Raw genomic sequence first — 25,373 nt, 5'->3', positions numbered from 1 at the left:
GTAACCGGTCCGACCGGCCCCTGCCGTCGATGACATCACCGCGGTCGCGGTAGACGACCACGTCCGCAACGCCCTGAAGGCGGCGGCTGTTACGCACGTTGCCGTCGGAAGACCGGGGGTGGACTACGAGGATCGGGGGGAGATGGACCCCGCAGGGACCGTAACGGTACGAACCGTGGGAGGGCGCTGGATTTTGGGCGATTCGCGCGCGCAAAACAACATCAACATCAACAACAACAACAACAACAACAAGCACTCACCTATCTTAACGCGAAATTCCCCGGTGGCGCTATCCCGCGGTTGTATCGATTTACCAGCGGGCGAGATCGTGGGCGTCACCGCGACAGCAAGGACGCAGTTCGCGCACGAAAATAACGAGAGAGAAAGAAAAAATTGAAAAAAAAAAACCGCTCGCACGTCGTTGCCGAAGACTGCGGTTTTCGCACGTGAACGGGTGGCGTTAATTTACGACGGTCTTGGGCACGCGAAACGAAATGGTACAACAATAGCCCGAGTACAATACGGCATCGGCAACGGGTATTGTTGTTATTGTCGTCGTCGTCGGTTAGGCGAAAGAAGTGTGCGTTGAATGTTACTGGCGTACACGCGCACACTGCGACACGGCGTCACTGGAGTGACAGAGGGACCGCCGAGAGAACCGGAGGATTCGGCAGCCGCCGTCGTGCACAGTGTTGCCACACGGTCCGGCGCCGTACTATTATTATATTCGCACCATCGCCGTCGTCGCAAGCCAAAATACAACCGCGGTCCCGCCGGCACAGAACAATATAATAATTATAAAAATAACGGGACGGGAATAAAGACTACGAATTATTATTAGGTGCAATTGACGACGCGAAAACGGGCAAGGAAAAAAAAAACCCAACGCACGATGTTAATTTTTCCCCCGGTTCGCGAGGAAATCGCGCTTTCTCTCGTCGTGCGATGCGCCCTGTTGCACTTTCCCCGTAGACAATCCCGCGAATGCATCGGGTGATAATGGTTTCGATCGATAATACGTTCCGCGCACAATCGCACAATAGAATGTTCGTAATCTACTGCCGCCCGCCGCAATCTGGGCTCCGCTGCCGTAACACGGCCAGCGTACACTCTCGTCGATCTACGAATTTCGGTCTGCTCATCCCGAAATCGAGATAGTTGTTTCTTACTGTTTAGCGGGCTGAACGTGATAAAGAAAAAAATTAATTCTCGTTATGCGGACACAGGACACGTATTTTTTCAACGGTCGATGGACATTTGTCTACGTTCTTCCAAATATTGGCTTTTCTAACTCATCATATCATATCATATCGTATCTGGTGTATGAAATACCTTAAGTAGTTTTCTATCATTAAGTTTCAACGTGTTGTCTAATTGGCTTACATTAATAAAACCATGAATATGTTGATAGCTGAACGAAAATAGGATACAAACATTATTGCAATATACTTATACGAAGTAACCTAACCATATGATATTTCTAAAATCGAATAATATCCAATGAAACAAGAACCCTACAAAATTGGTAAATTCAGTACTGCGATAAAAGTTGAACAAAAACTCAAATTATTTTCACGTAAGAATGATAAACATATATCAAGGATAATAACTTTAAAACATTTAAATACTGAATACATATTATATTATATTATAACAACTAAATTATTAAGTAAATCTTAGTTATGAGAAAACTATTTTATATTAAGATAACGTGAGGTATAATCAAATCGTTTAATTATTAAATTACAAATAAAAATTGGTATCGCAATAAAATGTTCAGTTTTAATAAAATAATGTCTGAACTGCGTTTGCGTGTTAAATGATGGATAACGCATGCGCAAAACCAGTTTATTGAAAAATTTTAAGTACATGATTTTAGATTACCCGCCATTGCGTCATACATACAATTATTCTGAATGTGATTTTTATCAGTAGTAGGTATATACTTATTAATCAATATTACACGAGTTAAATTTTGCAAATAATTTAACCATGTACGCGTTGTGTAATCAAACATCAAATGAAAGGAAAGTAAATAGTAATTTTAATTAGAAATATTCTAATGAACTAGGTTTGTTTTTATAATTTATAATACCTATTAATTTTTATTAATACTTTTTTTTCTTCTACAAATCGAATTAATTAAAATAATGCAAGAGCGATTTACGAATTATAATTCGTTACCTTCATTCTATGATCAAATTACAATATTGTTATTATACTTATAATATTAGTAGAATTAGTAATCCAGGTTGAGTTTATTATTGACTGGGGTGGTTTAGGAGGAAATCAATAAAAGCCGCAGCAAAATTAATTTAAATTAGTATACTGTTAAATTTAGCACATTATGATTGTAGAATACATACTACGATGGAAAGTTATATTGCAAAATATAAGTTCACAGTTTAAGAAGTATGTTTTTATTTTTATATATTATAACAATAACAACAATGTATTAGTAGTATATTATGCAATCGTTATGTACTAAAATTGCAGTTACTGGTTTTCAAATTCTTATGACACAAAAACGACTGTAAATGAAATAAAAAGTTTAAGTCCCATACTGGGAATCAAGGAATCAATAAAATATAATGAGAAATGTTAAAAGATCGAATGCAAAAAAAATTTTACTGTCGGAACATAGGTGTTCTCGTTTCGTATTCATTTTTTGTAAATGCGTAAATGTTATTTTAAAATTTTGGACTACGATATATTGTTCACGAATGATTGATAAATATTCATTATGCTAATTTCCTCTGCCAAAATGTTTTGAAGTTAATTTGCAAGTAAATAAAGTTATTAATAAGAAAAATGTCTGGCAGATGTATTTTCAAGGAAAATGAGTTATTTTAATGGACTCGTTAGTATAACATTAAGAAACGTTAATAGGATTCCGGAAGGGGGACAGTGCAATTGTTTGGAATCTCAAGAGACGCTTGATTCATGTAAAAACATTTCTCCTCGAGGAACACTTCATGTACTAGACACGTTCATGTATAATATTCAGAATTACAGTCTTCTGGACGGTTTTGACTTTATTTAGATCGTTACAAAAAGCCACACCCGCAATATTTTATTATAATTACAAAAAAACAGCAAACCGTCGGATTCACCAAATAGCATGATTCGCGTTTGATTAATAATTCCTGTGCAATATCGTATATGATATTTTAATGAAATTTAAAAATAGTTTTAAAATTATAATCAAATAAGTATATCATATCACTTACCCGTCCGATTCGTCGACGTCGCTAGGATCGATTAGCTCTTCTTGAACGGGAGGGCTGTCGTATATTAATGTTTCAACCATAGATCCTTTCGAACTGCCGAACGAAACTCTGAAAACATATAATACCATACACATTGTTTAAAGTAAACAGACACACGAGATAACTCATCTTTTTAGCTTTTGTTTTTATACAGGTACGTAAAAATAATGATGTAAACAAGAAAAAAATAATACGTTGAGTTGACGTGAAGCTAATATATGTATATATATATATACAAAGAATGTGTATTTATATAAATAAATAATCATAAAAAGATAACAATAACACTAAACCAGAGTACTCGGGCGTGGTTTTTGTGACCGAATTTTCTTATCTTGACCGGGTCACGACGTTCCGTGATCAATAGCAATAATAATACGTATTATTATTATAATACGCGCCTCAAAACGAGTACCTACTCAAAGGATCCACGAATTCGGCATTTTCTTGACAAATAGTTTTGTCAGCCAATACGATTCCCATTTACCTTTTTATGTTTCCGTCGTTGTTAATATTATTATTATTATTATTACTGTTTCTTATTAACAAAGGGAGTTATACAATCCGCGATCTTGCGCGCAACTACGGTGATAGGCACGTCAGCGACGGTAAGAATATTATCAGTACAATAATATAATACGTGTGCATATTATGACATATGAATGAAGAGAACGGTATTTTTGTTTAACATCACATCACGGGGCCATCTTCAACGTAAGTCGTAACTAAATTAATGATCTGTTCTCACGATCGTGTCTCAAAATAACGACTACCACAGTGTCAATTGAGTATATTGCGGTCGTTATACACGGTACGTTTTCGAATCGTACTAACGGACGTTTTCGGGACCTTAAACCGTTTCGCGGAAAATATTACAGAAACACGTGTGACATTATTTTACTCGTACGTATTGGTGTAACGAATGATTAAATTGGTTAATTCGAAGAAACTGAATATCGAAATTAAAATCGCTTAGATTTGCATTGAAAAAAACAATAAAAGACGCCCGTGTGTAGATTGTCGAGGAATTGTTAAATGTGCATAGAGTTTCTCAGTGGCGTATATGGAGGGGGGGTCTAGTGGGCTACAGCCCCCCTCCCCCGAAATGTTTTAAGTTAAATGTTTAAATGTTACATTCTGTAAATGAAATATAGATAAGTACCTATTATGTCTTTATAGTAATTCTAAGATAGCAGTGGTAATTTAACTTTGTACATAGTAGCTCGTCCCGAGAAAATATTTTCTGTATACGCCACTGGATTTTCTTGACGTCCGTGCGGCTGTGCGTTAAAAATTATGTACGCGCGGGCACACATATTGTTCAGCCGCTGTTGAGCGCATTACCGTAGAGGAGATTGAACGCGTCAAGCAAATTAATATTGTACGCTTTTAACATGCGAACGGTAATCAATATTTAAATAATATTTGTACAAATCTGTGTGCGCTGTCTATAGGTCGAAACGCGTTTTTATGGCTCAATCGTTGGCAAAATATAGTAATGTAAATATATGTATTGTCGTAGGCTGTTTCGTCAATACAATGCACGTTGCACCACCTTAAAAGGTAGTTTTTTTCGTGTCATATTTTAATTGATGATTTTCTGAATGTTAAACGCGGCTATTCATAAATCACAGAATAATTGCAACCATCATAATTAAAAAAAAAAAAAAAAAAAATGTAATAAGAGAGAAAACTATATTAATTTATATTATATAGTTATAATCATAGAAATACGTTTTAAAACTGCGTTTAAAATAAAATGTAATTAGAGTCAATGCGTTTATTCTCATAATGTTCACGAAATGTATGATTGACGTTTCGTGAATACATACCAAGACAGTTTTTATAATTTCTATTATATTTGTTCTCCCGTCTACTTTTAAGTTTTTATTTATTGTAAATAATTGTTTTATGCGTTTTTGAGTTATTTGATAATGTTATTATTTTAATACTACTTTAACTATACATTTTAAAAGCTCGAAATCGATTTATTTTCCATACATCAATAGTCATGGTATAAAACTACTGAATAGTATTTTTAAATTAACCTTAGATATAAAGGTGACCAACGTTTAATTTTAAGAAAACAATTTAATTATTAATTATTAATATACATATAAATATAATTTAAAATATTAAAGAATATAATTTGTGATAAAATATCAATACGAAGGTGAAAATGTATTTAAAATTATTTATGAAACCAAAATATCTATTCATAAACGAATAAGAATACTACAATAAATAAGAGAGAAACATTTAAATGTATTATGTATTGGAATAACAATCGACAAAATTATTTCAGTTTATCAACATACATTCTGTAACAAATCATAAAATATTATAACTGTATAACATAAGAATAAAACAGAGTAAATAAAAATTATGTAAATATTATAATTGGTGTAGAAATAAAATATGTATTTAAACTCATTGAATATATATTATAATAATGTAATAACGTAATACAATGAACTAATATAATTACACTAATTTAATATCATAGAATTTTAAATTATGCCCAACGCTATTCATAATTGTATAAATAATTCAACAATGTTTCTCCAAGTAGATCACCAGGTTAATTGATTTATTAAATAATACGTTAAAATGTTATTTTATTCTAAGACAAAATAGTAATTACAAAAAAAAAAAAAAAAATCGATTATATAAAAATTAAATTTCTCCTTTTGGGAATACGAATAATATATGTGAAATTTAAATGCAACTGTTCGACACGATATAATTGCAATTTCCTTAAATTATGACTAAACGTATACTCTACAATGTACAAACGGTTTTGTTGTGCATTTTTTAGCGTTCCTTAGCAACAATGGTCAATTTCGATGCACTTTTCAATTAAAATTGTTTATGTATTTATGTTTTTATTTAATTTTCATTCGTGTAATATGTTGACTCACGCCCCAACGCCCGTAACCCATTTTCTTACTAATACCACAAAATACAACCTTATAATATTGTACATATTAAATTTCAGTTCTAGGCTATTGATTTGTTAATCCTGCTGAGAGAAACCTTATATCTCGAAGAATTTATCTGGTCGGCTCATGTCTTTACCTTTTGTAGAAAATATGCATCCTGTTTTGAATTCATTATTACTCTGTATATAACGCGGGTATATTTTTAGCCTATAGTGTATATTTATGAGATAAAATGTCTTGTTTGTTTAATCTGAGCATATTCTCAATATTTATCTTCCTCATACTATTACTATTACTGTTTGCTTAGCATACAATTATCCAAAGGAGCATAAACGAGAAATACGTAAATAAATTACATGTATTATCATTCCGATATTAAACAGTACTGCAGCAGTGTTTTAGACACAATAATACTCGTATCACGATATCTGTGCTTACTTTCACGATGTAAAATATTTAGGGCAATAAATATTTTATTTTAAGGGGACTGCAGGCCATGATTTTCTTTCTTTTTTTATTAAAAGCGCAATATAGGGATTTAGACGTTTTATATTTCCAATCGATCTATTAAGGCGATAAGGATTTTGAAAACTGATTTGAATTCGTCGTAAAGTCTTCTTTAAAATATTTTTTAAACTTTGTACTTAATATACCTAAAAATTAATTTTTATATTTTCAATTTATTTAATCTAATTCTGTGAAACTTTGGGAGACAAAATCAAAAAAGTGGGAAAGTCGGTCTAAAAAAAACTTTACAACGAACTGAAATCGGTTTTCAAAATTCGTATCGCATCAATATATCGATCGGTACGTTGGAAATAGTAAACGTGGCTTGCAATCCCTGCAACTCGTTATCAGTCTTTTTTTTTCATACTTTTGGTATCCACAATTGAAATGTATTATTTTTTAATATTATAATAAACCACTTTTAAATGACATCGGCAACGCGGCGAATATATGGTGTAATAATAAGTTTCATAATTTAAACCTACGTGATCCAACTGATTCGATCATAAACGAGATTACAATAAATGATGATTTTATAATTTCAAACACAAGACATTTTAATTTCTACTCTTTATCCCGTAACGGGAAATTAAAAGTTCACTACGAATGTAATAATGTAGGAAGTTCTAAGCAACTATTCGTGTTCAACTGTGTAATATGTACAACGTTATTTACCGGGTTGATAATTCGATAAACATGTCATTTTACGTTTTGGTGATCAGATTCAGTACTGTAAATTAGCCGTTTGGAGTTTCAAGATCCCTTCCGGATATAGGGCGATGGAATGAAAATAAAACTAACACGATCGTGCGCTGCAATGACGTAATTACCGCGCCTGGCTAACGCGCGTGGGAAGAGACATGTTTAAAAAACGCGCAACAAAATAATATTGATGTGCGACTCGATTTGAGGAGTTCATCCAAACAGTAAGTATTTATGCGGAATAACGTGTAATGTTCTCATAATGCAGTCATATGAAATTAAGACGAGTAGATTTTAATAATATTGTTTTTACATCAAAAAGAAAATATTATCGCCCATAAAATAATCAACCAATGACAAAGTAATATAACGTCATCGTTCTTCTACATTAATGACACACAAATTTAGACTAGGATTATAATTAAACTTTAAAAATGAATAAAAGCTATTTATAACACTCTCATTAAATGTATATTATAAAGAATTATTGCACATCCGGTCGTGTACACTGTACGACATACACATGCCAGTGAATGTATATAAATACAATTGAACGAGTAACTTAGAAATATAACAAGATGGAATTTTAAACTTATTTTAAATTAATTTATAGTAATACAACAAGTTACTCGTATATTAAACAATTAAGTTTTATTAGCGTCAACAATATTAAGTAATAAATATTATTCGATTAACCTTAATTTAAATTAAATACATTTTTAAATTAATTATATGATTTATTAAATTACTTAAATTTTTAATATTTAAGAGAGCTAGTAATTATAGTTTTCATTAGATGTATTTTATACTATTCATTGAACGAAACTACTATACTCTAGTTAATAAAAATGGTATTCGGATAACAGCTATTCATGAATAAAATATTATAAAATGGTCAACTGGTTATTCAAAGAACAAAAAGTTTCATAAATTGTCTGTTATTTTAAGAATTGAATATAATATACCAAGCGTGCAAACATAAACGATTTCAGGTCAAGGCTCAATTTGAAGAAAAATTTGTTACGAAACAAAAAATTAAAGTAAATATTTAAAAATATTCTATTACATAACAGAAAGTCATGCAAATTTATTATTTAAAAAACGAATTTGACTATTTGAGTTGAATAATTTTAATTATTTAATAAACTGTAGTTTGATAATATTTTATTAATTATAATATTTTTCGAATTATTTTTAGATAGTTTTTAATAACTTCAATATAATATATATTTAAACAAAAAAATATAATTATACAGTATTTACGTTTATATTTTTTTTGTGTATTTAAGGCCTACCATACGTGGCTGTTTTTAAAGTGAATAATTTACCTTGCCATCTATACGTGTATTGGTGTATTCGTTTATCTTTTATAGCATATGCTATTCACCTTTGTTCAAGTTGGACTAAACGCGCAAGTGTTATTTCCCACATTGTACAGAGGTTATTTTTTTTTAATACATCGGTATTATTATACGATGTAGCTTTTAGATAGAATTTATTAGTTTTTGAACTATACACCCCGTTTACTACTGACTACCCCAGTCGACAAGAAAACTAATAATAATAGATAATACTCAATGCCATCATGGTATATATACAGGAGAAAACTAATATCTGTCAATAATATTTTCATATGATATAAAAAATGACTTGGTTGCCATAAAATATGACGAATTGTACTTACGACAGGAATATATTTATATATTGTTTTGAATAAATTATTTGATTTTTTTTCAAAAATTATATTACAACATTTTACATTATTCATATTGTAAATTTCAATTTTTATCACGTCAATTGACATTATTTAATAAAAACTATACAGTCCATTATTTTTGTTATTTATAATATAAGAAACGTAGTAGTTTTCACTTATTTTATTAGAAGACTAATGTCTACACAATTTATGTTTTCATGGAACTAAGATTAGACAACCGCTTACCGAAATTCTCAAGTGACTATTTCTCCTATGCCTACTTAAATTTTACAGATTCTAAAATTAGTATCTATTATCTGTTAATTCACTGTATACATTTATAACTACTATGTACTAATTTTATAGACATAGACGTAATAATTATATAAAAAAATACATTTTACTATGATAATTAATACTAGAATAATAACTTAGAAATTATAATTTTTAACCTAATAATTATTTCTAAAATAATAATTATAAAATATTCTTTGTTTTAAAATATTTAAAAAACTTAAATAATTTCTATTATAATTTCATATTAAATTTACCTATATTTGACTGGAAAATACTAGTTCAAATTGTAGATTAATAGTACCATTATACAATAATTTTAAGGAATTATAAAGATAGTGAGAGGGGGAATGAAATATTATAGGAATTATTTTATTGGTTTTAAATAAAATTGACTAACCAGTTTAAAATCATACAGAAATAATACGTAATTATTGGAGAGAAATAAGTTATTTATGACATTTCAGGCACTTTTAAAATATTTCATAAGACGCACTGCGTATATATTTTGCGCCAAATTTTGAAAGTCACATTTCTTGGCACTAAATTATTATCTGTGTTCCAAGTCATTCAACGATTTCCTAGTAAAAAAATTTCTGGTTTAAAATATTTGGTCACTTATTTATGGTGTCAAGCTTTATTAGTTATTAAACGTGTTCGCACATTCATACATTAATTTATTTTTACTTAGGTATAACCCTAGAACACTTTGATGTACCTAATTCTGTAGGATAAGCAATTTGAAAATATCAAAGTTCAAAGCGTATAATAATGTACTACGCGACATAAAAACTACAAAACATGCCTAATTTTTTTCATGATGATGATAGTAATAATAATAAATCGCTAGTCGTGTATAATTATATATTGTTAGAATATTGTAGGTCAATTTAAGAAAATATCGATAATATATGTAACTTGGAAATCTTAATTCAAATATTGTTAAAAAATAAACAGTAGTTTAGTTTATTATTTGGACAAAGAAAAAACTTTTAAAAAAAAGTATAAATTGAAAAGTAATTCAATATCAAGAAATGTTTCTTTTTTAGAAAATGTTTTGCAATTCTTTTAAAAGTGATGACATAGAAGGGTCTTGAAAGTTCTGAGAGACACAGAGGGTGAACATTTTCATACCATTTTCGTTTTGTCAATAGTACAAAAAATTTTCTAAATATAAACATTTTTTTTTATACAATGTTTTAGTTTATTATGTGAATAAGAAATCATAAAAATATATTAATCACAAGTGGGAAGTTGATGTGAAAGTTATATTAATCATAAAAAAAAGGAATCAAAAATAAAAAATAAATATTTTAGATATACTTAAAATATAGGTACATTTAATACTTATTGAATGTATGGTATTCTACATAGATATGGTGTGTATTAAATGATATTATATTGATTAAAGCTTATTTTTTATTTAGTATAAAGAACTTCATAAACTTTAAGATTATGGGCATAAAAGAGAGGATATCAATTACTTTTTTTAAGATTTGTTCTCAATTATTATTTTTTACTCATAAATATTGCATATGAAAAATAAAATACTGTGTCAACTAAAATTTTTTTTACTTAAAATGGTGGCGTGTTAAAATATTTTCGCGATCTTTCTAATATTTCAACCATGTTCTGAAAAATAATATCAAGTTCCAGTTTAAATATTTATCCAGAACAATCCTGTATCAAATTTCAGAATATGCTATTAAACTATTAATAAAAATATTTTCATTGTACATAAATTCATTAACAACATTATTTATACAACTATATTTTCAAAACCCAAGTTAAGTTGTTATAGTGTAATTAGTTCAAATCACATACGTTTTACTTAGCGTTTGATCAATAAAATACAACTTGTACTCGTACTTACACTTATAAATCATTATAAATATTATAATATGGACAGTTATTTCACTTCATAATTATATTTTACACTCGTAAAAATTTATATTATAAATATACATATAGTATACAGTATAAATACGTGAATACGTATGCAGTTAAAATTATAATAAATTATATACAGGTTGGTATATTCTAATTCCGATAACTCCTTAGTTATGTTAATAGTAAGTGCTTCCCCATTAACACACCAGGAGTCTCCTAAATTATTCAATTCCTCTACTGATAAGTATAAATTCTATGATCTTGTTTATCAACAAATTTGTCTAAATGTAAAACTTAAAACACCTGATGACATTGATCTTGGCCGTAAATAATCTTACGAAACTTATACAGTCTGCGGCTTGGTCTTCAACAAGAAAACTTCAACCTTCATCCCATCACCCTCTAATTCCAGAATATATACGTAGAAAAATGTAGAGCTAGAGCTCTGTATCAATGAACGCGTCTTCTGTTTGATAAAAAAAATATAATAAATGAGTCAACCATCTCAAAAAAAGTGTTGGCGAAACATAAATCTGAGTTCCTTGCTAATTTTCTTTCTATTCTCTCTACTAAAGATGGTGGTCTTTGAAAAGAGACCAGAAAAATTTGTAAATTTAAATCTGCTACCTACCAATTGAAAATCTAGATGGCAGCTATGTAATTTCTGACCCCGACAAAGCTAAACTTTTTAAAACGCATCTTTTTGATATTTTCCAACTTCAACCAGACATATTCTCATATACCATTATGAATACTGTTAATTTTCCTTCACGTTCTTCGGCTGGTCCTGTTAAACACTTCACACCAAATGATATTAAATTTGCCATAAATCAATGCTCCCTTAAAAAATCCCCAGGATTTGACCTTATAACAGTTGAAGTAGCTAGATGTCTATCTAAAAAAGCAATTATTCATCTTTCCCATATTTTTTCTGTTTTCCATGTCTCTCTTTTACGACTCCCTTACATCCCAATTTTGTGGAAATTTTCTACTATTATTTTGGTCCCCAACACTAATAAGTCATCTGATTCAATTTCCTTTTTCCGTCCCATAAGATTACTTCCATTTTTTGCCAAAATTCTGGAAAACCTTTTACTGAATCGTTTGCTTCTGTGTATTGCAGAAAATAACATAATTTTCAATCCTCAATTTGGATTTCGCATTTCCCATTCAACTATACAACAAGTCCATAGAGTCGTTGATGCTATATCTTACACGTAAAAGAAAAAACTTTACTGTACAAGTGCATACTAAATATCTTGGTTTGACCCTTGATAAAAGGCTGATCTGGGCCCAGCATATCAAATCAAAAAGGGTAAACTTAAACCAACGATTACGTTTCTTAAAAAATCTCATTTATAATAACAAATTTACATACAATAGTACTAAACTACTTATTTATAAATCCTAACTTAAACCCATGTGGAAATATGGGCTGCAACTATGGGGAAACGCAAAAAAGTCTAATCTCAATAAAATTTATACTTTCCAAAATAAAGCGCTTCAAAAATTATTAAATGTTCTTCTCTAAGTATCTAATCATACTATTCATTCAGATCTAAAAATGCCGCTAGTGCACGATGAAGCTAAAATATATTATAAACGTCTCCATCTTCGCTTATCATTCCACCCCAATCCGCTAGCTAGAAATATCTCTACCCCAATAATCCAAGGTAATCCTACAAAAAGGTTAAAATAGAATAATTAATTTTAGAATATAAAAAACTATATAACTGCAGTTGAAGTCTACTTATGTATATATGTATAATGCAACATACATTGTGGTACGAGCAAACATTTTATAATATTCATATTAAAATTGTAGATTCATAGTAAATATATTAATTGGTATAGTAAAATTCCTTTGAATTTATGTCATTAACAAGACGAATGAATTATAATGTATTCCTGTTGCAATGGTTAAAAAGAATAAAACAATTGGAACCGTTACGCCGTACGAACATATGCGTAAAATAATTTATTATACAATTACTTATACGGAACTGTAAGACAAATTGGAATCAATAACTTATTTATTCTGTACATAATATTATAATGCAACGTTCAAAACGTTCGAATATTTGTGCGACGCAGCGCACGTCTGAATTAATTTCAATCAAATGGTGTGTTGTAATCGAGCATAAAGTGATTAATTTTTTTTATCACATTCGAATATGTACATGTGTGCATAACTGCAAGCAATTTTACTCGGAAATTTAAATGTATTTTAATAAAGAACACGACAACGATTGTATTGTTCTACGTGCGCTCGTCTATGACTAGAAAGTGATTATAATAAAAACGTAAACATCTGAACGAGCAATAAATAAATGTGTATGTGTATACGATTCAATGTTGTACATATAAAACGAACCGTATCGAACAATTTGTGGCGAAATGTACATTCGTTTCACATAGAGAAAGAGAGAATGTGTGAGTATGTATGGGTTCTCGAAGTAGTATTCATTAAAACATGTTTTATTTTATTCCTTATAATTTTTGCAAAATCAAAAGTGTGATGCGATATCAGATGCCGAGAACGCGTGATCGAAAAAGAAAAAAAAAAAGTATTGTCGAAATGTGCGATAAAAGACGAGAGTTATTATATCATAAAATGTCTATAGTAATGTATCAAATGACGTTACGTTAAAACTAGTCTCCAAAGTTGAAGAAGCAAGATAATATTATTCTTCAGAATTTGATGAATTTTCGTAAATCTTTCGTCGAAAGTTTCCATACGTGTTGGTAGTGGAGGTGTAAACAAGAGGGGTAACATGGGGTTGGCTCCCTTTTTTTTGTATACTCTTTCGATGATCAGATTAAATATTTATATATACAAATATATAAAATTCACAATCAATATCGTGTTAAAATTTACTGTGGCAACTTCGTACATAAAAAAAGTGCGACTAGTATATAATATTATTACGAGTATTTATAATATGGCTTCTGTATAATACATTGATGATCAACGAATATTTATAAGTATAATCCGAATTTATATTTTGATTTTTTTTTTTGTGATTAAGAATATTTTAAAACTCGGGACAGGGAAAACGTATCTTAGGGATTCTAATCGTTAAAGTCATCATATCTGCACCATTATACAGTATCTTCTACATACCTATACGGCTATACAATACATAACGTACATTAAATTCGCGGCTGACAGGTGTTGCAACCAATAACGTGGTCTAAAAATAATTGTCAGTGTTATTGTTACATAGACGTGGTTCGGAGAGAAAAAAAATTATAGGTTAACAGTTGTTTCTCCGTGTAAGAGATGAAGTACAATTGAGATCGACGGTTAAATCGCACGACTGGTTAAAATAATTTCATGTAGCACGTCGGTAAGAGAGCAAAAAAAAAAAAAAAAACGCGTTACAGGATAATAGTGAAATATAAGAGTTTATCGTTGTTTTTGAATGCGATAACCAGCGGCCATGCCACCCCGACTCGAAATAATTATTAACGTGAAAGTTGTCCCGAGAATAATTCACCGGAGAGCAAAGGGCGTACCACGTCTATTATAATTTGTTCCACGAGGCGTGTTATACTTCATAGTCGTTAATGAGGAGCGCGAGACTGTGCGTTTATAATATATGTACATATAGTTGAATCTCCGAAAATAAATGAAACGGAGCTCAACTTAAGTATATAGGTAACTGATAAGTGTATAGCATAAAGTTATGGCCGAAATAATATTTTCTAGCGATCAGTCGAACCCTATGGTTTTGGAGATTAAACCGAAATATACGAACACGACTCGGGGCTTGAACTCGATTCCATCAGTATAATTTTATTCATCGAGTATAATACGAAAACTGCATGATGATACATAAGTACGAATAAAACGGTGCCGCATTACCACGGTGGTGAAGACGGAATAGTTTTACAAACTTTAATTACGAAAACATTATTATTTTTTAGCACGCGTTTTATAACCCGGAGAGTCTGGAAACCTTTTATTGATAAGTGTACTTTATACGATAAAAAAAAAAAATTGATATTTATTTGCATATGATTCGGTATTTGTTTTCAGACGGAGTTCCGATTCCGGACCAAACGAGACACCGAGGTTCGATCGCGTATTCGGTTCGACCTCCATCACAAAATTATCTCGTAGTTCGCACTCGTGTGTTGAACACGTAGTTTTCGTCAGCCAAATAAAATAATACGCATGAGCACGGGGACATTGCACAATCAAACACGTGACGGTTAAGTAGCCGCGCATAAACGAAAACACTGACCTTTTCAACGTGGCCGGTTTGTTGGCCGGCCGTCTGCAGTCGTGGTGCGTGGCCGGCAGCACGTCGACGCTGGACGCGATGCTGCTCGCGCTGTCCTCTTTGACCATGCTGCGCCGGACGGGCGGCACCGGCAGGGCGCCGAACCCCTCGCGCTGATGCTGCAGCTGCCCGTCGTGCAGATTGAACGTGATCGACGGTGGCCGGCTGAACCGGTGATACGCCGTGGCCGTGGTCGTGGCCGACTTGTGTTCCAGCACCAGCCGGCTGGGCACCGTTGGCGGCTTGTCGCTCACCGAAGGCGCCATGTACGACAGCATAATACAGGTGACCGGGCATCCACCACTACCGCCGCCGGGTGGCACGGGAAAACGTCTGCAACACGCGACCGGCAAATCAGAACGTCTCGTCGTTACGCTGTACACGATAATCGTTATATAATGTGGTGCGCGCGGGATAACGCGTTTTGCACGCCCTTAGTTGTCTGCTGTACCGAGCACTTGGCAGGCACGCCGTTACCTATTATTATTATTATTATTATTATTATTGTGTTTTACGTCAAAACGCGCGGCCCGTTTCTCGCGGTCGATTTTTGTGGTTTTATTTTTTTATTTTTTTGTTCGCTCCTTCTACTCGGAATGGAATATTAAAAATATCAAATTTTTACTGTTCTTATATTCGGTTTGGTATTTTATTTTTATTTTTTCAATTCAACTAAATTTACAATTTAAATAGGCCTTTATTAGAATAGTTATATATTTTTAACTATAAATTTGTATTAAATTACTGTAATCGAGTAACCATCAACGACACTCAAATGCATCGAGAAATAGTTAGATATTTTAAAATATGATAGTATGATAGTGTGGTAACAAATTTGGCTACAAATAAAATATGCCAATAAGATTGCCCAATTCACTAAAACCACGCAGTTTACACGGGACATCATAGTGATAGTGGAATAGTATCTATAGCGCAATCAAATGTCACCGGCTATCAATAATTGTGATATTATGTACGCCGAAAAATTCTCACTAGTCTTGTCTATTTTTATAAACTATAAACATTTATAGAATGTATTTTAAATAGGACTATATATAATTTCAAAATAATCTTGGCGAATTTGTGTCCAATTTAAATATATAAACAAAAAAATTAATAAAAAAAATTTCAACAGAGTCGATGTACATCTTATTAAAATATTTATAACATTTTTTGGTTTTGGAATATGCAAACGAAGATTTTCGTCTAACAAATATAGGCGAAACGAAAAGAAAAAAAAACAACCATTAGTATAATAGTCATTTGAAAAACTATAGCTTTATACAGCAGATAATAATATTATGTTCCACAAATTTCTGATATCGTTGTACGTAATGCCATGTGTTAGAAACAAACCCGGATCATAGGTAATGTATTTTAATATGATTCGTTTTTTAAAACAAAAATTGGCAGAGTTCTTTGAAAAAAATTAACTTGTACCACATAGGCACACATATATTACTATATGACTACGGATAAATAGTAACAGCAGATGGTGTAATACATTTTACTAAACGTACATTTCGTTGAGGTGTACATTATAACGCTATATCTATACATCATTATAATGTTATGTTTGCTTGCTATGTATAGTTTGTTTTTAGCGAATAAACGAATGCAGCTGCAGCATCGGCTGCTTGCGTTTGCTCCAGCATGTATTATACACGCGTCCACACGATTCATTAATGTTGTGTTATTATTACATCATTGCTATAATGCGTACCTACGTGTACGAATGATCATTACACACGATTTGTGGAGTTTTCTGACACCCAAGTATCATAAGTACTTATACACACACACACACACACACATACTTGTATTATATATTTTTATGGAAAAAAGTAAGTTGAATGTAAAATAATAAAATATATTCGGACTTGCATGATATAGGTACACAGTAAGCCGATAAAGATTAAAGCTACACAATCATAGCTATGTCAATTTACTATACGTCACGATATAAATATAAAATATAAAAGTATATAATATATATTGACATATATCGGTCATAATATATTATGACCGGTCCCACAAGAACAACGAAAATTATAGCGCATATTAATACGTTGCAAACCTCTCCGATTTTTATTCCAATACTTGTTGTTACGTATTATGATGATAATGTATAGGTATTATAGGCACTATATACAAACCAGCGAAATAAATGATTCAGCCTTGACGTCGGATAAGTTTAAAACAGAGTTCCTAATGAAATTATGTGTGCGTAGGAAGTTCATGTGCGTTGTTTTATTTATGTGAATTACGTTGCGGTGGAATTGTCGTTTTTACTGAAATCAAATACATAATACAGTTGATACAGATGATAATATTTGTTTTAGGAAATTAATGTTGAAAAATAATGTAATATCAGATTAGTTTCGTGTAATACTATATGAATGTATACATAAAATCAGTTTGTACGATCCAGAAATGAAATGTAATTTGAACGATAATATCGATGAAATTTGAAGTTGAAAATTATTCGTGTTTACAATATAAGTATGTTTAACAATGTAACAATAGAAATTCGATATTGTGGTTTTAACTGTTTCGCATTTATACACGAATAGTTCAATCGAATAAGTATACACACACACTCACAACCGTTGAGTTATGCACAAACGGTACCTTTAATCGATCGTTCCAATATTTTAATTAGAAAATTCGACCACAATACATCACATACTATGCAGACCCGTGGGCTCGCCTACTCAACAATTATCTTTGGTCACGTATGTGCGCCCATAATAGCATATATACAACTATAGGTGTACATACTATTTGTGTTTCGCCCTTCCCAACCCAATTGTCTCCTTTATTGTTTGCCCAGTACTTTTCATGGTTCGCCAAGCACAAAATATTCCAAAATTTACACATTATATGCACATTACGATTTCAATAATGTTTAACTTTTATAATCGAAAAGACTACTAACGTCAGAAGGTACTTTATTTATAGTTAGATGTTTAAAGGTACGTGATTACAACCCGCCAGATACAATTATATGAATATTATGTAAACATCATTATTTTATAACAGATACGATGTAAGAGAATAATAAATTATCATATCATATAATTATTGTTTTAAACTACGTGATTCTACATTTCACTTTCTTTGTGTTAAAATGTTCATATTATGAAATATTTTTACATGTCAAACTAAAATATGTTCTTATATTTCCGTATTGATTAAAATAATTTTTCACATACATATACTTGTTTGTTATTCGCTAAGAAATAATTATATTATAAAGCTCAAAATAATATTTTGGTGTACCTACATATAATATGGTTAGATGAGTATATACCATGTTATTATAAGTTAATAATATATCATGAATTTAACTTACACTGTTAATTAATATTTTTAAAATTAATAACACGAGCAAACATGTACTTTTTAAATGTTTATCCAAAGTAGTTCGGCAAAATGGAAAACAAATTAAAATAGTAACAATTATATTAAAATTAAAAATATTTTTAAAAGATTATTTAAAAACTGTTTTATAATAAATAGTACTCATACATAATAAATTAATAACTAAGGAGTTTAACCAAAACATGTTAATTTTATCAAATCAAAATAAAAAGTCGTGAGGATATAAAAATTATTCATTTCTATGGTAATTTAATGTACGCATTACATTTTACAAGAATATCAATTTTTTTAAAATATATGATGGTGTGTAAACAATGCGTAGTACACAGCTTACATGTATATATATATATATATATTATTATAAAAACTGCATGTAATATATACTAATATTCTGGGCACTCAAAATATACATAATATTTGTGTTAATACATTTGATGCCTACGCAACATAGCATAAATTTGTTGATTTGTCAAGTAGTATATTTTAATTATAGAGATGAGTCATTGCGATATTAATGAGTTTTTTAGTCCCACCTTATTTCAAGCTGGGAATGAAACTATAAAACCGAGAAGCGACAAACTTGTGTCAAGCTTATTGTTTAGACGACGGTGGCAGTTTAATAAATTATTTAATTTTATTACAAAAAAACACTATGGGATTGGTGCATCAAAAATCTTTATTTGAATCCGTTGTACGGATTTAGGGAGGGATGAAAAATCTTGGACCCAAAATAAAAATAAACCGCACAGTAACAATAGGTAGTTTAAGCCTTTGATAAATAAAATAATGATGGAAAAAAGTGTGGTGTATGGTAAAAACCGTCAATGCGATATGATTTATTATCCACTTTCCTTTTATTGTAATAAAAGTTATATACGCTCTTGCGATATTCTATAAGCGTACGGAATTTAATAAAATTAAACTGTGATACCCCAAAAAAAAAAAAAAATATATATATATATATATATATATTTATATAGAAAAAATTTAAAATGTATGAATCCCGTATCCATAGTATTATAACAAAATATTGTTTGTACTAAAGATAAAACAACTTAATTGTTGAAAATTTCGATTTGAATAATAAATTAAATTAATTCTCAACAATTTGATTTTTACTTCTAGAGTTGTGAGTTTTCAAACTTTATAGGCACTCTGTATATTTATACAACAGATACATGTTTCTAAACCCAAGGTTAGATAGAGGCCCCTAAAAAAACACAAGCTTAAAAAATGCGTAGTATATGCGCATGTATGTAAAGGATGTTGATTTAGTCATGGTTGGGTTTGAGCTCAGGTTTGAGTATAATAAATTTCATAACCATAAATTTTAATATTAATAAAAAAATTGCTTGTAAAAATATTTTGATTTGAAGGTTAAAGTTATTGATTATATTTTTTTCATTAAAATATATACGACCCGATTTAGTTATTTAAATAATTTTAATTTAAAAATACATCCATAAAGGCTTTTTAAAATATTATAAACCATTGTAGCAAATACGTTTAATTAAATATGTATATTTTATACTTCTAGAAAACATGAGATACTGAAAATCATAATTAATGTTAATAGCCAATAATTTTGTATTTTAATTTCATCGAACAATATTTTAATTAATCCAAAAAATATTTTATATGAAAGTTCAAATGACATCGGTGAAAACGTTCCATTTATCATGCTGATATGTCTATGCGTACTTATTTTTTTTATGAAAGTATGTCATTTTATGACATTTCAGTAGTTTAATTTTGCAGTGTTAGTATATTAATGCAATTTACGTACGTATAAATTGTGTTATAAATAATAATACTCTATTTACTTGCATTGATAATTTATAAGTGTTATATAAATGGAACTACCGTAATAATAGGATGTGCATGATATGCACAGTGTACTCTGTTACGAGAAAATACATGTATAATTGCAGAATAAATGCATGAAATAATATTGAAATAATGGTTAATCATAATTTTTTATTAGAAATATGCATCGCTGCAACTATTCGTTAACGCATCAAGAAAAGTCGAATACTACAGTGATGTCGTTGAATGTATCAGAACAATGAACGTAAAAAAATAATTTATTGTTTATTGTACCATCTTGGGAAAGATAACGACGTTCGAAATCGAATTTATCGGAATGGATTTATGATTGTCTCACAAAAGATAAAATATATCGTCGAGTCAACCAGGATTCGGAAATTCGAATGATGTACACGTTGTCGTTTGAACATAATATTGTCGTAGAAATGTATTCGTCTTTTTTTCCTTCCTATAACATATGTTATAAAATTACACGAATAACCATATAATACACATTATAATCACGATGTGCATAATAAGGTCGCTGATAAAATTAATTTCTTGGCAAAAAAACAATGATAACGATTATATCGATCAGATGTTTATATAATGTATTTTATAAGACTATTTTTATACAGTAAAAAAAGTATTTATGTTTGCTTTACGCGGTTAAATGTTTAAACTAAGCCGGAACACAACTTACACACAACTTACGCGCGTATAAATACGGATGACGTTTTCTACTTCCTCGTGCACTCTATTCATAACAACCTTCGGTTTTGAAGAAGATTTATGGCGATTTGAAACTATTGTACCTATATCTATAAACTTAACTATAACTATAGTGCAATGCAATTAGTTTCGAATTAATATACGCAACCGCAGTTGTTTTATTCTCGCGCCCACTATGCACTGTAATATATGTATAGATAATGTACAGTACCAAGGTGGTTATGGGTAACCAAACGTAACCAGCAATTTCCGATTGTTCGGGTGGACGATGTCGGTGGTCGTTTTCGAGATTTTAACGGTACAACGTTTATTATACACTTTTTTTCTACTCGGGCATGAATATTTTTACAAACGAGAAAGGATAAAAAATGTATAATAATATAATACAGGATTACGCAAGATTTTAGTCCTCAAACGTCTGAATATAAGATTTATATATAATTTATAAAAGGACGCCCGTAGCAAATATTCATCTTATAGATGTACGCGATATATAAATACATGACGTTAATGTTATTAAGATTTTTGACGGTATAATTATTGGCCGCATATTGGTTTGTAGAGGTTATTTTTTTTTCTTGGAATTTGTCCAACTATTACAGGTGTTGATTGTTTAGGATTTCTACGAGAGCCATTCGGTCAATACTATTTGTATTTTTGATCAACAATAACCGTATAATTAATAGAATTTTAAAATCATAAATTAATGTATCGAAAGAAACAGTAAGACGAATCGAGACGTTCATAAGTAATGTTTTTTTTTGAGTATTAGTTGTACGACCACAAATTATAGATGTTTGTTTCAAACTCATTAAATATGCTAATACTTCAAACAATAACCAGACACATCAATGTTTTAGTGAGACATTCTAAGAGTAAGTAGATTTGAATAATAACGAACATGAATTATATGTTTTGTACCTACTTACCGGACAGTCAAATTTTAATAACAGCAAGTGTAGATATTTTAAAATAATTTACGTCAAATAAACGTATTTCAGTATATAATTATTAGATTCGAAATAATACATTTACGCACGTTGTTATAAATAATTAATTAGTCATTTTTTCTGACCAATTAAGCGGTAACACTGAATAATTTTAAATGTGCTTAGAATACATTTTTACTCATCATGTATATCCTACATAAGTATTAATCTAAATAAAATTAAGAATTATTTTTTAGATAATGTTTAGGTTGGTTTTAATATTTCGTCCATTTTATAAAATGCATGATGGTTTAAAATACTTTTTAATTAAAATTGCTCAATTCAACAATTGTTTTACTTATTTTTTACACTAAGTAATGGTTAACATTTCTAGTGTAGAACTACTTAACATTTTCTACAAACTCAATTCATCGAGTATAAAGTTTCTCAACTCAAATGCCAATTAATAATTTTATTTCAACATGGTTGTATGTAAATACAATAAAAATAATTACAATCTATTTCTGCAGATTTTTTTTTACATAATGATTTCAAAATGAATTGATTGAAAATAATATAAGCAGCATCAACTTATTATTAACTTAAACATGTCATCCGGTATTGTGTCAGTGTATTCAACCATATTGCAACTCAATATTCGGTGTTAAGAAACCTAACGGCTTCATATACGGTTTAATTAGTTTCCTCTTTCCTGTTTTCCTTTTATGGAATTAATTTTAATTTCAATACAATACAAGTATTTAAATAGATGAATTTTAATTTTTTTTTTCATGTATTAAATAATTAAAATATAATACGGTTTTTGATTTTTATTTTATATTATTAATAATCTCAATAAATAAACATTTTCAATAAGTACATGATCGATGTAAAATGTATCATTGAATAGAAACGGTTAAATCATATAAAAAATATATATTGTACGCAGTATATAAATACAATTAAGCAAGCAATACTTGCATGCATAATAGCAATTATTGGCCTACAGAGTTTTTGTGTACTTAGCATATAGAAAACCTTGTTTATTAGGTAAAGACTAATTAGGATTTTAATCATATATAGTTAAATACATATAGTTACATATAAATGTTAATATTTTTTTTAAATAACACAAAAATAATTTTTTTTAAGTACTCAATAAATAAAGGTATATTTCTTCTTTTTCTTCTTCTCCTTTTTTCTCAATTATTTAGGGTCAGCCACCCTTGTCCTAAACCTGCTCAATAAATAAACGTATTATATTATAAATAATATTTCTTTAAATATAAATATTTTAGGTAGTTAATGTTTAATCAAGCTCGTTAAAATCATTAAAAGGATAAAAAGATAAGAAAAAGTAATACTAATTAAATATGTAATTGAATTGAGTTAATTAGAACTAAAATATAAATGTAGGTATTTCATATAAATATATAATAAGTAATACATTTATATACATATACCTAACATAAATTAAAAATCATTCTACAAAGTAATAATTATTCATTTTCAGCTAGATATGTACTTTGATTTTGAGTTTTTTTTACTAATCAAATAAAGTTGTAAAGATAATAAGTTTTTTGAATTAATATTCAACATAATTTATGTTGTGATTCAATTATTTTTACAGAAAAAACATTTTTTTTTTGTTTTAAAAATGTAATAATTTATTTACATGGTCTATACAATAAAACGCGCAGGTCTATGTCTATTATATTCATTTGTTCATATTTGGAGAAAAAAAAATGTGAAAATATTCTCGCAACCACTAATCACAACGCAAGTTAACCACAAAATAAATCATGCAAATCGAGAGAGCGGATTGACGAATACTATCACTTCGTTGTGGATATTGAAATAAATAATTTTAATACCTATAAGTATTTTTGTCCTGTCATAATCACACATACATATATATTAGTAATAATAATTTATAAATATATTATAATGTATGACTATATAATATTATTAATACTCCTTCATATTCTGTAGAATACAGGTTATAAGAATAAAAACATAAAAAGGTACAAAACCATATCATTGTACTTCCATTTACGTGTAATTAAGAAAGTCGATTTCAATCAATACAGTAGGTACTATAATAGTAGTTAAATAATAAATAATAAATATTGTCAGTTTTCATATTGTATCGATTAGCAGTTTAGCATATTTTATAACTATTTATTAAAACCATTTGACAGTTACGCATTTTTAATGAAAACACATTATTACACATGCAGTGCATTCAAAAAAATTTGAAAAAAGTAAATACAGGATGCATATATAAATTTACTGTCTCTATAAATACGATATACAAAAACCGTCTAGAACTGTCAACATTTTAACCACAGGAATAATTTCTATACCTTAATTTTTAATTTCTAAGTGATATTTTCATGTTATATGCATGATAGATATGTTCTACGCATTTAAGATTGATAACATGTTCTAACATCGAGGATATAGAACTGTAATAATTAATATAAATTAGTATTTATTTAAATAAAAAACAAGGATGAAAACGGAAATGAAAACTGCCCCATTAATAAATGAGGCATTTATTTAAAACTAGGGGCACTTTGGTATATTATAGTGCCCCGATGACGCAACATAATAAAGGACGTCCCCTGTATAAAATACGTGAAGTCTAGCAACCCTCGTTAATCAAATAATACATATTTAATTTAAATTCTCAAGAAAATATTGATTATTTCCAAGCGTTATAATTAAAAAAATAAAATAAATCATTGCGGTAAATAATTAGATATTATACCGTTTTACCAATGTTACAAAATAAATATATTAAAAATATCTTACATATTGTATAAATTCTCTAACTATATATAGACAGAAAATAATATTTTTTTGTCAATAAAGAAGTATTATGACCATAAACATTATGAACGGGGTAAAGGAACACGCAAGGTGGACGG

At 29.6% G+C, this 25,373-nt stretch overlaps 1 protein-coding gene across 1 annotated transcript in view; it reads right to left on the bottom strand.

Annotated features, from left to right (window-relative positions):
* Positions 1–25,373, bottom strand: part of LOC112690477 — a 48,349-nt gene that overhangs the window by 8,473 nt on the left and 14,503 nt on the right. The window contains exons 3-4 of the mRNA XM_025564496.1: positions 15,551–15,922; positions 3,231–3,338 (exon numbers count right to left, since the gene is read on the bottom strand). Coding sequence (XP_025420281.1) covers positions 3,231–3,338; positions 15,551–15,922 — 480 coding nt within the window. The remainder of the gene's footprint in view (positions 1–3,230; positions 3,339–15,550; positions 15,923–25,373) is intronic.

Source organism: Sipha flava, unplaced genomic scaffold, assembly GCF_003268045.1.
Source record: "Sipha flava isolate LNK unplaced genomic scaffold, YSA_version1 50657_pilon_pilon, whole genome shotgun sequence".
Taxonomy (NCBI): domain Eukaryota; kingdom Metazoa; phylum Arthropoda; class Insecta; order Hemiptera; family Aphididae; genus Sipha; species Sipha flava.
This window is presented reverse-complemented; position numbering and strand designations above follow the sequence as displayed.